Here is a 15383-nt window from a genome sequence, read left to right as displayed (position 1 = left end):
GTGCTAAAAGAAATATGTAGACTGCCATTGCTGACCTCTCTTTCTGATCATGCCATTTGCCTGACTGTCACGCAGATCTAGAACAACTATACAACTCTGAGTTTCTGACGTCACTGAATACATCGATGTTCCAGTTCAGTGACTCAATGCACTGAAGTCAGTAACATCCTGGCAGGGGGAGGTTGGCATTAACAGCCTACCTGTATCTCTTCATAGAGGATTTCTTTATCACCTACCTGATCACCTCCCATGTCTGTCTTCACCCATCCTGGGTGTATAGCAATTGAGAGGATACCATCTTGTTTGTACCCCACTGACTGGCATCTTGAGAGCATGTTTAGAGCTGCCTACACGATAGATCAGAAAAACAAAGCACATTAAGAGTTAGGTCTTTTGTAGGAGTCCAGCAAACAAACAAGTTAAGCGACCAATACATTAATCATTTTTCAATGTGGATGGAGGAATCATTCCCGTTGTGCTATTGTGTTCTGACGGCAAGGAGACTTTCTTACCCTTAGAATACACTGATCGTTCTAGAAAACCTGACAGCCGATTCTACAGAAGTTGCTTGGTAGATCGATTTCTGTACCAGCCTGCCCATACATGGACCCTGCTGAACCAGCCAAATTTTAACCCATACATGGCCGCCCTTAAGCCTAGTACACACCATTCGTTTGTTTTTGTTGTTCAACCCAGTTGGTTGAATGAAGAAAAAAGTAGCAACTCCGGTCAGAGCCACTGTATTAACAATCCGATGTTAGTACAGCGATCTTCCCCACTGATCTATTGTGTTCTGACAGGGGGACAACCCCCCCGGCCAGCACACTATGGTCAACACTCTTAGCCAATGGCTGATTGGAAGCCGGTCGGCATCTGGTTTTCCAGCATGCATGTCCGACAAAAGCCGGCCGAACCGGCTGCCACACTCATGGGCCGAATGTCGGACAGTTTTTATTGAACCGGCAGATATTGCCCCACATTTGACCCGCGTGTACTAGGCTTTAGTCTGCATTACACTTTATTTTTCAAAACTTAGTTGCTTTGACATTTTGTCTAGATTTTATCTGATTCTTTCTAGCAGCACCTTCTGTACCTGGCTACTGACAACCTCAGATCACTGCAAAATGGATGGGAATTTTAACTGGGCCCAGCTGGTCTTAGAGATCTTAAGTGTGTGTATAATTGCATTAAACACAATAATAAAAGAAAAAAAGCCCCAAGGCTAACGATGCGCTAGATAATAATCGACAACTGAAGTGAATATTAAGATAAAATATAAAAATAAAGCAGCCAGCACCTAAAGTTCAATACTGAAAAACTTTCAATAAGATGAATAACAAAGTGAGTGCAGCGCTAATATTGATATAAAAATAATTATGATATCAATGTGATGAAAGATTTGAATAATCAGTAAATAAGTGATACATTCAATAAACAGTTGATAAATAATAAGAAAAACCAAAAAAAAATTACCAAAAAAAAAGAAAAAACATTCAAAAAATAAAAAAGGAAAACTAAGGCAACGTCCTATAGTAATCAGCCATTAGCGCTAAAGCGCTACTCACTTTAGCGACGCTTTTCGGCCACTCGCGGGGCGATTTTAACCCCAAAAAAGGTTAAAAACTCTTGTTTTGTAGCGTTTTTAGGGCGCTTTGAAAGCGCTGCCCATTCATTCCAATAGGCAGGGGGTTTCGGAAAAATACAGCAAAATACAAATACAGCGCTCCAAACCCCCCAAAGATGCTGCTTGCAGGACTTTTCGGAACATCCCGCAAGTGCGCTGTGAAAAGACACACTGGAATGAAAGGGAGGCTGTTTTCAGGCGCTTTGCAGAGGCTATTTTTTAGCACTAAAGCGCCTGAAAACCGCCCCAGTGTGAAAGGGGGTCTAAATGATGACAGGTGTGTACTGACTCCTATTTAACATGAGTTTAAATGTGATTGCTTAATTCTGAACACATCCCCAGTTATAAGAGGGCGATGCACACCTATGCGACTACATTATTTTAGTTTGTTTTTTTTTACTCCCCCCAAAAGATTTCAGTTTGTTTTTCAATTGAGTTGTACAGTTTATAGGTCACATTAAAAGGTGGAAAAAGTTCTGAAATGATTTATCTTTGTCTCATTTTTTTACATCACAGAAACCTGACATTATAACAGGGGTGTGTAGATTGTTCATATCCACTGTATTTTTTATCATGTATTCCAAATGATAATAAATGTGGTATTTATTAAGATAAACGATTGTACAAAATGCAGTAATTCACAACAATCAGCGTTACTTATTGTACTGAATTCTGCAAACCATTAAAAACAAAAATTTTACTGCTATAAACCAAACTTCATCAGAACTCTATAGGAGTGCGCTACCCTACCTTGCTACAGCGGTAAGAAATAACTGGAAAATGACTGAATAGACTAGGAACATCTTCCAGAGATCCCAGCAATGCGGAGATGTGGACAATAGCTGACTTCCCAGTGCCTTCTGCTCTTTTCATCAGTCGGTGGTATGCCTGCACAAGTGGACAGGAACAATAAATACATTTTAATAACACCTATCAAATCAGGGCCCTTTTATATAAAGTGATCATTATTTTTGTAACCTTGTCATTAATATAACATGCTTTACCCAAGTTATATGGCAGTCAAGTTTTTTAAATAAGTTACAATTGCTCTGTTGCGTGTGACCCCTCTCCCAAGTGTCATTTATGGGCTTATTCAAAAAGGCCATGCACATGATGATATGCAAAATACAAAAACGAAAAACATGACTAGTGTCAATTGGAACAAACATCACACAGAGGGTCTTGCAGACTATGGCTAGCCATACACACATAGATTTCTTTACCGTTCATCACAGGACACAGAGCCATAGTAGTTGCTATGTGGGTTATGGGCCACCTTTAGGTGATGGACACTGGCACACCCTAGACAGGAAGTTCACTCCCTATATAACCCCTCCCATCACTGGGAGTACCTCAGTTTTTTCGCCAGTGTCTTAGGTTTTGGTCACGAGTAAAGATGTGCTAGGCTGAGCTCCACTGGAATATTCCTTTGCTGGGGCAAGCTATGCAGCCGGATCCATTCAAAGTGTCTTTTCAGGCTGAATTGAATGGTACCCGGGCCTCATGGCGGAAGAAACGAGGTTTAGCCCGAAACGCTTCTCTTTTTAGAGAGCTGGACCCCGGGATCCAGTGCTTTGGTTTTTTCAGCCATAAAGTTTCCTGGTGGGGTGCTTTACGGGCAGTGGCGTAGCGTGGGGGGTGCGGAAGGGGCCGTGGCCCCAGGCGCAACATTTAGGGGGGCGAAATCCCGCACCAGGCAGTGAATTAGGTCATGTGCGGCGGCGGGGCTGGCCAATCCCTGATAGCGGCGGGGCTGGCCAATCCCTGATAGCGGCGGGGCCAGCCAATCCGTGATGGCGGCCGGGCCGGCCAATCCGTGATCACCTTTGCTCCTGACTGGAGTCCACCCCATTGTGAACACCGCTGCTGCCTTCACCTCCTCCAGGCTCCCTCCTCTCCTCCGGACTGATGGAAGCCACAAGCTGCAGGTGAGGGGGTGGATACGGTCTGGGGAGAGAGGGAGCAGCCAGTCAGAGAGATAAGACAAGCAGTTAGATTCAGTATAAATTTTAAAAAATTCTGGTGTCAGGTCAGTATAAGTGCAGTGTAGTGGAAAGTGTAGTATAATGGTCAGTGTAGTGGAAAGTGTAGTATAATGGCTAATATAGTGGACAGTGTAGTAGTCAGGGCAGTGCAGTGCAGTGTAGTGTAGTGTACAGTGTAATGGTCAGTGTAGTGTAGTGGTCAGTGCGGTGGTCAGTGTAGTGGTCAGTGTAGTGGTCAGTGCAGTGGTCAGTGTAGTGAAGTGGTCAGTGCAGTGGTCAGTGTAGTGGTCAGTGTAGTGTAGTGGTCTGTGCAGTATAGTGATCAGTGCAGTGGTCAGTGTAGTGAAGTGGACAGTGCAGTGGTCAGTGCAGTGTAGTGGTCAGTGTAATGGTCAGTGCAGTGGTCAGTGTAGTGTAGTGGTCAGTGCAGTGGACAGTGTAGTGTAGTGGTCAGTGCAGTGGACAGTGTAGTGTAGTGGTCAGTGTAGTGTAGTGGTCTGTGCAGTATAGTGATCAGTGCAGTGGTCAGTGTAGTGAAGTGGACATTGCAGTGGTCAGTGCAGTGTAGTGGTCAGTGTAATGGTCAGTGTAGTGGACAGTGTAATGTAGTGGACAGCGTAGGTCAGTTTAGTGTAGTGGACAGTGTAGGAATCGGGTAGTGTAGTGGTCAGGATAGTGGACAGGTAGGTCAGTGTAGTGGACAGGTAGGTCAGTGTAGTGGCCAGTATAGGAAGCAGGTAGGTTAGTGTAGTGGTCAGGTAGGTCAGTGCAGGAATCAGGTAGGTCAGTGTAGAAATCAGGTAGGTCAGTGCAGTGGTCAGGTAGGTCAGTGTAGAAATCAGGTAGGTAGGTTAGTGTAGTGGTCAGTGCAGTGGACAGTGTAGTGTAGTGGTCAGTGCAGTTTAGTGGCCTGTGCAGTGTAGTGGTCAGTGTAGTGTAGTGGACAGTGTAGAAATCGGGTAGTGTAGTGGTCAGGATAGTGGACAGGTAGGTCAGTGTAGTGGCCAGTATAGGAAGCAGGTAGGTTAGTGTAGTGGTCAGGTAGGTCAGTGCAGGAATCAGGTAGGTCAGTGTAGGAATCAGGTTAGTAGGTTAGTGTAGGTTAGTGTAGTGGTCAGTGTAGGAATCAGGCTGGTCAGTACTATTGTAGGAAGGGAAGGGACTCGGGGAGTGCTAAAAGTCCGCAGGTTAGGGGGCGCAAATTACTTGCCTTGCCCCGGGCGCTGACAACCCACGCTACGCCACTGTTTACGGGTCCAGAGGGAGTGGATCCCCCAATAAAAAGGGGCCCCAGTTCCTGAAGGTTTTTTAACAGAGCCCACTGTGAGGGGTGAAGATTGGGTCTGTTGATTTTACCACAGAATCCCTGCGGCGGGATAAGGCAAGTGGAGATTCCTAAAGAATTTCAAATTTTCTTACCTTGTTCATGCTTTCCATAGATCGCTCTGTGTCAGCAGAAGCTGCAGGCTTCCTCCGGCTAAGCAGTCCCAAGCCTCCGGTAAGATGTTGGTGGGGGGGGGATTTTTTTCCAAAAACACCCCCCACCTGGACGGAAGCTCTCCCCCTCTCCCGGATAGGTAGGGGGAAGCCCAGAACGATCGGCGGATGCAGCTCCGTTCTTCCACTGCCTCTGTACGGCGGTTTTTCATCTGCTCTCCTCCTTGCCACCACCCCCCGCACACACACACGCGCGCACACACACACACGCCGATCCCATCGGAGGCCTGCGCTCGCGCGGGAAAAAGCTCTTTTGAAAAGAGGAAGGGGGGGCACAGTGGGAAGACGGAGGGGCGTGGCTTGGTGCGGTGTTAGCGTGCAGCAACGTCCTGCGCGTGAGTGCATTATAAAAAGCTCCATTTGGCTGACTGCAGCTGTCGGAGGGACACAAGAGCAGAAGGGGGCATGTAAGTGGTGACACAGGGATTCCCTTGGCACATTTACTGAGCATCAGGCTGAGCATTAATAGCAGCGGCAGTTGCTGGACTATTTGCTCAAGCAGTGGGTGCAATTTCTTCTGGTAGTACCTTTGCATTTGTGCATCGAGCTATGGTCAGAAGGAGAGGTAGAAACACCCCAAAAAAAGGGCTCAAAAGGGTCTCCCTAAAGCTCTTAGAAGCTTAGTCTCATCTCTACAATGGCATCCTCCCCTGAGAGATCTGGGATGGCTGGTCAGAGTGAGCCATCGGGGCCATCAAATGTTGCAACTGTTTCCAACACTACAGCTCCTGTCTATATTACTGAAGAGGTTTTTTTCCTCAGCTATGATAGGATTGGAAGAAAGGTTACCAGCTTTAATCGCATCTTCCCAGAATGAGACAAAACGCGACAGGTCCTCTTCCACTACCCAGGACCCTCAAACAGAGGAACTGGGGGCGGGAGAAGATGAATTTCCCTCAGGGGGACCATGAAGAGGCTGAAGACTCCTCTTCTGAGGGGTCAGATGCGGAATGATCTCCTTCAGCTTCACAATCTGAAAGATTGATGGTGCAATCTCTTACTGAATTTGCCCACTCCACTTTTATGCTACCCTTTATTGAGTCAGCCCACTTCTTGTTTGGGTTCCTCAAGCTGTGCATGCCTTTCCTGTCCATTCATTGCTGGAACAGCTTATGTATTCTGAATGGGATCACCCAGATAAGCATTTTTTTCCTCCTAAAAAGTTTTCAACACTTTATCCTATGGAGGAAAAATTCACTAAAAAGGTGGGAGATACCAGCAATTGACGCTGCTATATCCTCTGTGAATAAAAGTTTGACTTGTCCGGTAGACAATACTCAATTGCTTAGGGATCCAACGGATAAGAAATTGGAATTCCTGTTAAAAAACGCATTTTCTCTGGCAGGTTCAGTGACTCAACCTGAAGTGGCAGCAATTGGTGTATATCAATCCCTGAAAGACCAGTTTAAACAGGTGCTCAAGGTTATCCCTGATCAGCAGGTCCAGGATTTAGCCAAGCTACCAGGGGCTTTATGTTTTGCAATAGACACTATGAGAGATTCTATTCTTCAGGCCTCGCTGAGAACGGCTGTTTGGGGATGATTTGGATAAATACTTTGAAAAAAATTCTAGTGGAAAAAGTACCATTTTGCCAGTTAGAAAAAGGCGTAAACGTATTTAAATAAGCTCCTTCTCCAGTGCCAGGGGCATCAGCCTCCAGGCAGTCACGAAGGCCTTCGCCGTCAAGTTCAAGAGGTAGACCTCAGGGTCAACCCCAGGGACAAAAGAGGTCCTTCGGGGAGGAAACCTACAAAACAAAATACTAAAGCCTCCTTATGAAGGGGTGCCCCCGCTCGCTCGAGTGGGGGGAAGACTTCTGCAGTTCTTAAGGGTCTGGCAAGAAGAGTGTCGAGACAGATGGGTGACTTCCTCAATAGCTCTAGGGTACATACTAGAGTTTCGAGAGTCCCCGTCTCCTCGTTTTCTCAGATCAAAAGTTCCCAAGGATCCAGAGAAAAAGAAGTCTCTCTTTCAAGCACTGGATCGTCTTTTGTCTCAAAAAGTGATCTCGGTGGTCCCCCATGGAAAGCAGGGATTGGGGTTTTATTCAAACCTTTTCACGGTGCCAAAACCAAATGGGGATGTCAGACCCCTTCTAGATCTCAAAGATCTAAACCAGTTCCTCAATATCCGCTCTTTTTGCATGGAGTCAATACGATCAGTAGTCTCCATCCTACAAGGAGGAGAACTTCTGGCATCAATCGACATCAAGGATGCATACCTCCATGTGCCTATTTTCCCCGCTCACCAGAAATATCTACGTTTCGAGGTAGAAAATCTTCATTTGCAATTTGTAGCTCTGCCTTTCGGTCTAGCTACTGAACCTCAAGTGTTTACAAAGGTCCTGGCCCCTCCTCTAGCCAGATTAAGGGCCCAAGTTATAACGATTATAGCTTACCTAGACGATCTGCTCTTGATAGACCAGTGGGTAGTCCGCTTAGACCAAAGTATGGTCACTACAGTCAACTACCTGGAATACCTTGGTTGGATTCTCAACCTAGAAAAATATTCCTTAAAACCATCAAGGAGATTAGAATACTTGGGTCTGATCATAGATACAGTCCAGAAAAGGGTATTCTTGCCCCAGGCAAAGATCAGCGCCATAAAGGAACTGATTCAGGTGGTCAAAGCAAAAAAGAATCCTTCTATTCGGGTTGAAGGTTGTTGGGAAAGATGGTGGCTTCATTCGAGGCCGTTCCTTATACTCAGTTTCATTCGAGGCTGCTGCAAAACAGTATCCTATTAGCTTGGAACAAGAAGGTCCAAGCTCTAGATTTCCCAATGTGTCTGTCTCCGAAGGTGTGCCGGAGCCTCAGTTGGTGGTTGATAACCAAGAATCTGCAGAAGGGAAAATCCTTCCTACCAGTTACCTGGAAGTTGGTAACAACAGATGTCAGCCTTTCGGGTTGGTGAGCAGTCCTGGAAGAGGTGACTGTCCAAGGGAAATGGTCCAAATCAGAAATGGCCTTGCCCATTAACATTCTAGAGATTCGGGCAGCGTGCTTTGCCCTGAGGGCCTGGACGTTCAGGTTACGGAATTGTCCTGTCAGGATCCAATCCAACAATGCCACAGCCGTGGCTTATATCAATCACCAAGGGGGCACAAGAAGTCGTGCGGCCCATAGAGAGGTGAATCATATCCTAACTTGGGCAGAAAACAATGTACCTTGCCTATCAGCAGTCTTCATTCCAGGAATAGAAAATTGGCAGGCGGACTATTTGAGTCGCCAGCAGTTGTTGCCGGGAGAATGGTCCCTTCACCCCGAGATCTTTCTGGCAATATGCCGAAGATGGGGGATCCCAGACGTAGATCTGTTTGCGTCCAGGTTCAGCAAGAAGATCGTCAACTTTGTGTCAAGAACAAGGGATCCGCTAGCATGCGGAACAGATGCCTTGGTGGTCCCGTGGAATCAGTTCTTACTGATTTATGCATTCCCTCCTATTCTGCTGCTTCCACGACTTCTTTGCAGGATCAAGCAGGAAGGGAGGTCGGTGATTCTTGTGGCCCAGAAGATCTTGGTATGCAGAGATCATAAGGATGGCGGTAGGGGACTCATGGACCCTACCACCACGTCCAGACCTATTCTCGCAAGGTCCGGTATTCCATCCTACCTTACAAACGCTAAATTTAAGGGTTTGGCTATTGAGACCCCCATTCTGATGAAGCGTGGGCTGTCAGGTTTGGTAGTATCTACCTTGAAGCCGGCCTCTAGAATCATTTATTATAGAGTCTGGAGGGCACATGTTTCCTGGTGTGAATCCAAGGCTTGGCACCCCAGGAAGTACCGTATGTCATAGGTAGAATCCTCTGCAAATGGAGTTAGAGATGAAGCTGGCCTTGAGTACTATCAAAGGCCAGGTCTCGGCCTTATCAGTATTATTTCAGCGACCACTTGCTTTGCATTCTTTGGTCAGTAGCTTTATACAGGGGGTAACACGGCTTAATCCACTGGTTAGGTCACCCCTGAAACTTTGGGACTTGAATTTAGTTCTGTCAGCTTTACAGAAACAGCCTTTTGAGCTGATACGACATATTCCCTTGGTCCTTTTGACAAGGAAACTGGTTTTTCTGGTAGCCATATCTTCTGCAGGAAGGGTATCAGAGTTGGCTGCTCTTTCTTGTAAAGAGCCATATTTACTTATTCAAGATAGGGTAGTATTGCGTCCTGATCCTAACTTTCTACCGAAGGTAGTGTCAGGTTTTCATCTAAACCAGGATATTGCCTTTGTTTTTTCCAGAACCCTGTTCTACAGAAGAAAAGTCACTACATTCTCTTGATGTGGTGAGAGCAGTCAAAGTCTACTTGAAGGCGACTGCTCAAAACGGATGTTTTGTTTGTGTTGCCTGAAGGTCCTAAAAGAGGACAGGCAGCATTGAAATCTACTATTTCTAAATGGATTCAGCAAGTAATTGTTTAAGCTTATGGTTTGAAGAGGAAGATTCCACCCTCTCAAATCAAAGCGCACTCCACCAGGGCTGTTAATGCTTCGTGGGCAGTGCATCATGGCTCAAATCTGCAAGGCCGCAATATGGTCTTCAGTCCATACATTTACCAGATTCTATCAGGTGGATGTAAAAAGGCATGAGGATATCGCCTTTGGGCGCAATGTGCTGCAGGCAGCAGTACAAGTCCTCTGGTCTCATGATGCCCTACTTTGGTTGTGTCTCCCTCCCCTCAGTTGGCATTGCTCTGGGACATCCCACATAGTAACTACTATGGCCCTGTGTCCCGTGATGTACGATAAAGAAAATAGGATTTTTATAACAGCTTTCCTGTAAAATCCTTTTCTTGGAGTACATCACGGGACACAGAGGTCCCTCCCCTCTTTTAATACACGTATATTGCTTTGCTACAAAAAGTGAGGTACTCCCAGTAGTGGGAGGGGTTATATAGGGTGTGAACTTCCGGTCTTAGGGTGTGCCAGTGTCCATCACCTAAAGGTGGCCTATAACCCAAATAGTAACTACTATGGCTCTGTGTCCCGTGATGTACTCCTCCAACAAAAGGATTTTACAGGTAAGCTGTTATAAAAATCCTATTTTTTCTATTTTCGCTAAACAGCGCAGATGGAGGAATCTCCCCTGCCAGCTATTGTTGAGGAATCTCCCCAACTGTCTATCTGAAAAGTGACAGCGAAAATTCAAGCCGTGTATGGAAGGCTCAAGTCTGCCCAGCAGCTTTTGAAATCTGTTGAGGAATCTGAGCTCACAAATCTCCCGGCCAGAACTGTCCACCTAAAAGAATAAATAAGAGCATTTTTTAGGGACAAACCATCAAATATGGTGTTTATGTATGGTTTTTCCAACAAAGTTACCCAGAGATATGAGAAGTTGGTTCTTCCAACAAGCTAGAATTCAATTCCAGAAAGTGGAACTAAAGGTGTAAAATACTTACCTTTTCGCCAACAGTTGGACACCCACAAGTTCCCTCACTAGCGCCGGTATCTTCTCCCCAGCTTCTTCTGCATGCCAGTCTTCTGCCATCTTGATTGTTTGCTGCAGGAGGATGACACTCCTGTGCATGCACGAGTGTCATTCATTCATCTGACACAGTGGCACTGTGCTGAAAATGTAAAAGGAGCTGCACATGAGCAGCTCCATGTACATTCCTTATAGCACTGTGAACAGGAAAGTAAATGCATTTTATTGCAGAAAAAATACTGCATGTCTCTATTGCATTACAAGGCCTTCCTGTTCACATTTTTTTTTATTATTTACATTTAGTTCCACTTGAAAATGTTATTTTAGTTGCAATTTTCTACATTTACAGTATCTCACAAAAGTGAATACATCCCTCACATTTTTGTAAATATTTTATTATATCTTTTTATGAGACAACACTGAAGTAATTACACTTTGCTACAATGTAAAGTAGTGAGTGTACAGCTTGTATAATCCCTTTCATGACTAAGCCTATTTTTGAAATTTGGTGTTTACAAGTTAAAATCCGTATTTTTTGCTAGAAAATGACTTAGAACCCCCAAACATTATATATATTTTTTTAGCAGAGAATCTAGAGAATAAAATGGCGATTGTTGCAATATTTTTTATCACACGGTATTTGTGCAGCGGTGTTTTAAACGCAAATTTTTGGAAAAGTGACACTTTCATGTATTTTAAAAAATCCAAACAGTAAAGTTACCCCAATTTTTTTGTATAATGTGAAAGATGATGTTACGCCGAGTAAATAGATACCAAACATGTCACCCTTTATAATTGCACGCACTCGTGGAATGGCGACGAACTACGGTACCTTTGAATTTCCATAGGCGACGATTTAAAATTTTTTTACGGTTACCAGGTTTGAGCTACAGAGGAGGTCTAGGGCTAGAATTATTGCTCTCGCTCTGACAATCGCGGCGATACCTCACATGTGTGGTTTGAACACCGTTTACATATGCGGGCGCGACTTCCGTATGCGTTTTCTTCGCTGCGCGAGCTCGCGGGGACAGGGGCACTTTAAAAAAATTTTTTTTTAATTTAATTTATTTATTTTTGTACTTTATAAATTGTGTTTAAAATTTTTTTTTTTTTTTTTACTTTTATTGCTGTCACAAGCAATGTAAACATCCCTTGTGACAGTAATATGTGGTGATAGGTACTCTTTATAGAGGGATGGGGGGTCTAAAAGACCCCCCATCCCTCCTTTACACTTCAAAGTATTCAGATTGCCGAAAACGGCGATTCTGAATACTGTGTACTTTTTTAAATTCGGCGCCATTGGCAGCCGAGTAAACGGGAAGTGACGTCATGACGCCGCTTCCGCATTTACAAGAAGAAGGCTGGAACGAAGCCGCTCGCAGCTTCGTTCCAGTCCGCCCCCAGCCGCCGAAGGCAGCCGAACGGACACCGGGCCTCCCGATCGCACGGGAGGCCCGGTAACAGCGGCGGGAGGCGGCGGGAGGGGGGGGGATGTCCCCTCCCGCTCCTCCGGTATAACAACCGAGCGGCTTTTAGCCGCATCGGTTGTTATATTCGGGTAGCCGATCGCCCGCTGAAAACAACGGTACCGGGATGATGCCTGCAGCTGCGGGCATCATCCCGGTATAACCCCGGAAAGCCAAGTACGCATATATGCGTTCGGTCGGCGGGAAGGGGATAATAGTGTAAATTTGCTGTCCCCTCAAAATAACTCAACACACAGCCATTAATGTCTAAACCGCTGGCAACAAAAGTGAGTACACCCCTAAGTGAAAATGTCCAAATTGGGCCCAAAAGTGTCAATATTTTGTGTGGCCACCATTATTTTCCAGCACTGTCTTAATCCTCTTGGGCATGGGGTTCACCAGAGCTTCACAGGTTGCCACTGGAGTCCTCTTCCACTCCTCCATGACGACATCACAGAGCTGGTGGAGGTTAGAGATTTTGTGCTCCTCCACCTTTTGTTTGAGGATGCCCCACAGATGCTCAATAGGGTTTAGGTCTGGAGACATGCTTGGCCAGACCATCACCTTTACCCTCAGCTTCTTTAGCAAGGCAGTGGTCGTCTTGGAGGTGTGTTTGGGGTCGTTATGTTGAAATACTGCCCTGCGGCCCAGTTTCCGAAGGGAGGGGATCGTGCTCTGCTTTAGTATGTCACAGTACATGTTGGCATTCATGACACTCCCACCACCATGTTTGACTGTAGGCAAGACACACTTGTCTTTGTACTCCTCACCTGGTTGCTGCCACACACTTTTGACACCATCTAAACCAAATATGTTTATCATGGTCTCATCAGACATGGTGTCCTTAGTCTGCTTGTCTTCAGCATACTGTTTGTGGGCTTTCTTGTGCATCATCTTTAGAAGAGGCTTCCTTCTGGGACGACAGCCATGCAGACCAATTTAGATACAGTGTGCGGTGTATAGTCTAAGCATTGACAGGCTGACCCCCCACCTCTTCAACCTCTGCAGCAATGCTGGCAGCACTCATTTGTCTATTTCCCAAAGACAGCCTCTGGATATGACGCTGAGCACGTGCACTCAACTTCTTTGGTCGACCATGGCGAGGCCTGTTCTAAATGGAACCTTTCCTGTTAAACCACTGTATGGTCTTGGCCACTGTGCTGCAACTCAGTTTCGGGGTCTTGACAATCTTCTTATAGCCTAGGCCATCTTTATGTAGAGCAACAATTCTTTTTTTCAGATTCTCAGAGAGTTCTTTGCCATGTGGTGCCATGTTGAACTTCCAGTGACCAGTATGAGAGAGTGAGAACAATAACACCAAATTTAACACACCTGCTCCCCATTCACACCTGAGACCTTGTAACACTAACGAGTCACAGGACACCGGGTAGAGAAAATGGCTAATGGCTAATTGGGCCAAATTTGGACATTTTCACTTAGGGGTGTACTTATTTTTGTTGCCAGCGGTTTAGACAATAATGGCTGTGTGTTGAGTTATTTTGAGGGAACAGCAAATTTACATTGTTATGCACTCATTACTTTACATTGTAGCAAAGTGTAATTTCTTCAGTGTTGTCACATGAAAATATATAATAAAATATTTGCAAAAATGTGAGGGGTGTACTCACTTTTGTGACATACTGTATATATACACACATACACACACATGCACCGTGTATAAAACTTTGTTTTTAAAAATAAATATTGCCTACATAACAATGGCTTCCTAACCATGGGTTAGCTAAATCAACGGTACAGGAAGCAAAGCTTGCTTTGCAGCTCCCTTTGTCTGATTAATCTGATAAGCCACTACTCTCATGGAGTTCTGTAAAAAGCAAGCTTCTTTTAAGTGAAATCAATACATTGCTTAAGCAGGCCCTACATTTTACTTTTTTTTTTTATTTCTGATGGGGGAATCCTTTCCCACAGTGCTATTGTGTTCCCCGTCAGCAGAATTCAATAATCGGTGTTGCCGGCTATAGCTGGAGGCACTGATTGTTCGGGAAAAACCTGACAGGCTGGTTGTACACAAGCCGATCGATAGATTAACTAGCTAGTGCTGGCCCATACGTGGATTAAAAATTCAACCGATCCCTGCAGAATCAGACACATTTTGATCCATGTATGACTGGCTTTACACTGTGAAACGGAAATTAGAACTCCATCTAACAGATGTGTGTAAAAGCTAAAATGGGGTGAGAATATTGACTAGAACAATGGAGACTAGACAGCATCCTATCCTTCCTTACATGACTCAGGGCCATTCATAACCTGAGCATTTCTTATACAATCAGCCAGCCCATACATGGATCGAAATTCAGCCATTTCAGCAGGCCAGCTTAATAGGGAAGTAAGAATAGAGTTTCAAATAAAAATACACGGGCTGTGAAATAATTAGGGTATTGGTTTAACACCATTGAGATGAGATCCGCTAAACTTGTCAATGTGTAACTGATAAAAAAATATTCAGGGTTATTCATTGAAAAATACATGCCAAAACAATCTATAGTTCCAGATATATATGCAGCAGAAAGCATATAGATTTCATACAAACATAGGCATAGACCTGCCCACCCCATAAACCATGAGTCTGCCTGTCATTCAGGGGTCAGTGCAAAAAGCTTAGTGGCTAGTAATTCTGTCTTACAGCACTAGGTCCTTGGTTCAATCCTGGCCAAGATGCTATCTGGCATATTCTAGTTTACATATTGTCCTTTCATGGGTTTCCTCTGGTTTTCTACCACACTTCAAAGACATCCTGGTAGGGTAATTGGATTATTTTAAAATTCACCCTAGTATGTGTACAGTATGTATGGGAGATAGGGACCTTAGATTGTAAGCTCCTTGAGTACATTGACAGTGTTATATACTATATTAGCATCATATGTTTGGTGTGAATTGCCTGGTTTCTGGCAGGATTACTTAAAATTAACTGGTTGTGATTCATAATAATGAGCAGTAAGTGGCTAAGACTATTTGCTTAAACTCTACCTGGGTCACCAACATTGGTCCCACTACATTTATGTTATAGACATTCATCATGTCCTCAGATGTCTGGGACTCCAGGCTGTTGTGAGTTAAAACTCCAGCATTGTTGATCAGCAGGTCCAGAGGTTGTCCATTTAGATGTTTCTCCACTTCTTTTACAGATGCGTTAACACTTGAAGGATCCGTGACATCTATAGAGCAGCAGAATGTTACAGGAGGTAAAATTGGCAGATATACATTAATGTAACTCATAAAACATAATGGTTCCTAAATGTGAGAGATGAGGGCACGTTCATACTCAGAACATGAATAAAGGATGGCCAAACACTTCACTCATAGAAAAGTCTGAGCCCTGCAACATTTCAGAGCTGTAAAACCAAATTCTGCCATAAAGATGAGCA

At 44.7% G+C, this 15383-nt stretch overlaps 1 protein-coding gene across 1 annotated transcript in view; it reads right to left on the bottom strand.

Annotated features, from left to right (window-relative positions):
- The window catches only part of LOC141112520 (C-signal-like), a 33549-nt gene that overhangs the window by 1710 nt on the left and 16456 nt on the right, over positions 1-15383 (bottom strand). The window contains exons 3-5 of the mRNA XM_073605426.1: positions 14986-15173; positions 2375-2512; positions 237-347 (exon numbers count right to left, since the gene is read on the bottom strand). Coding sequence (XP_073461527.1) covers positions 237-347; positions 2375-2512; positions 14986-15173 — 437 coding nt within the window. The remainder of the gene's footprint in view (positions 1-236; positions 348-2374; positions 2513-14985; positions 15174-15383) is intronic.

This window comes from Aquarana catesbeiana, linkage group LG11, assembly GCF_042186555.1.
Source record: "Aquarana catesbeiana isolate 2022-GZ linkage group LG11, ASM4218655v1, whole genome shotgun sequence".
Lineage (NCBI taxonomy): Eukaryota > Metazoa > Chordata > Amphibia > Anura > Ranidae > Aquarana > Aquarana catesbeiana.
The sequence above is the reverse complement of the archived record's forward strand: the minus strand, read 5'-3'. Positions and strand labels throughout refer to the sequence as shown.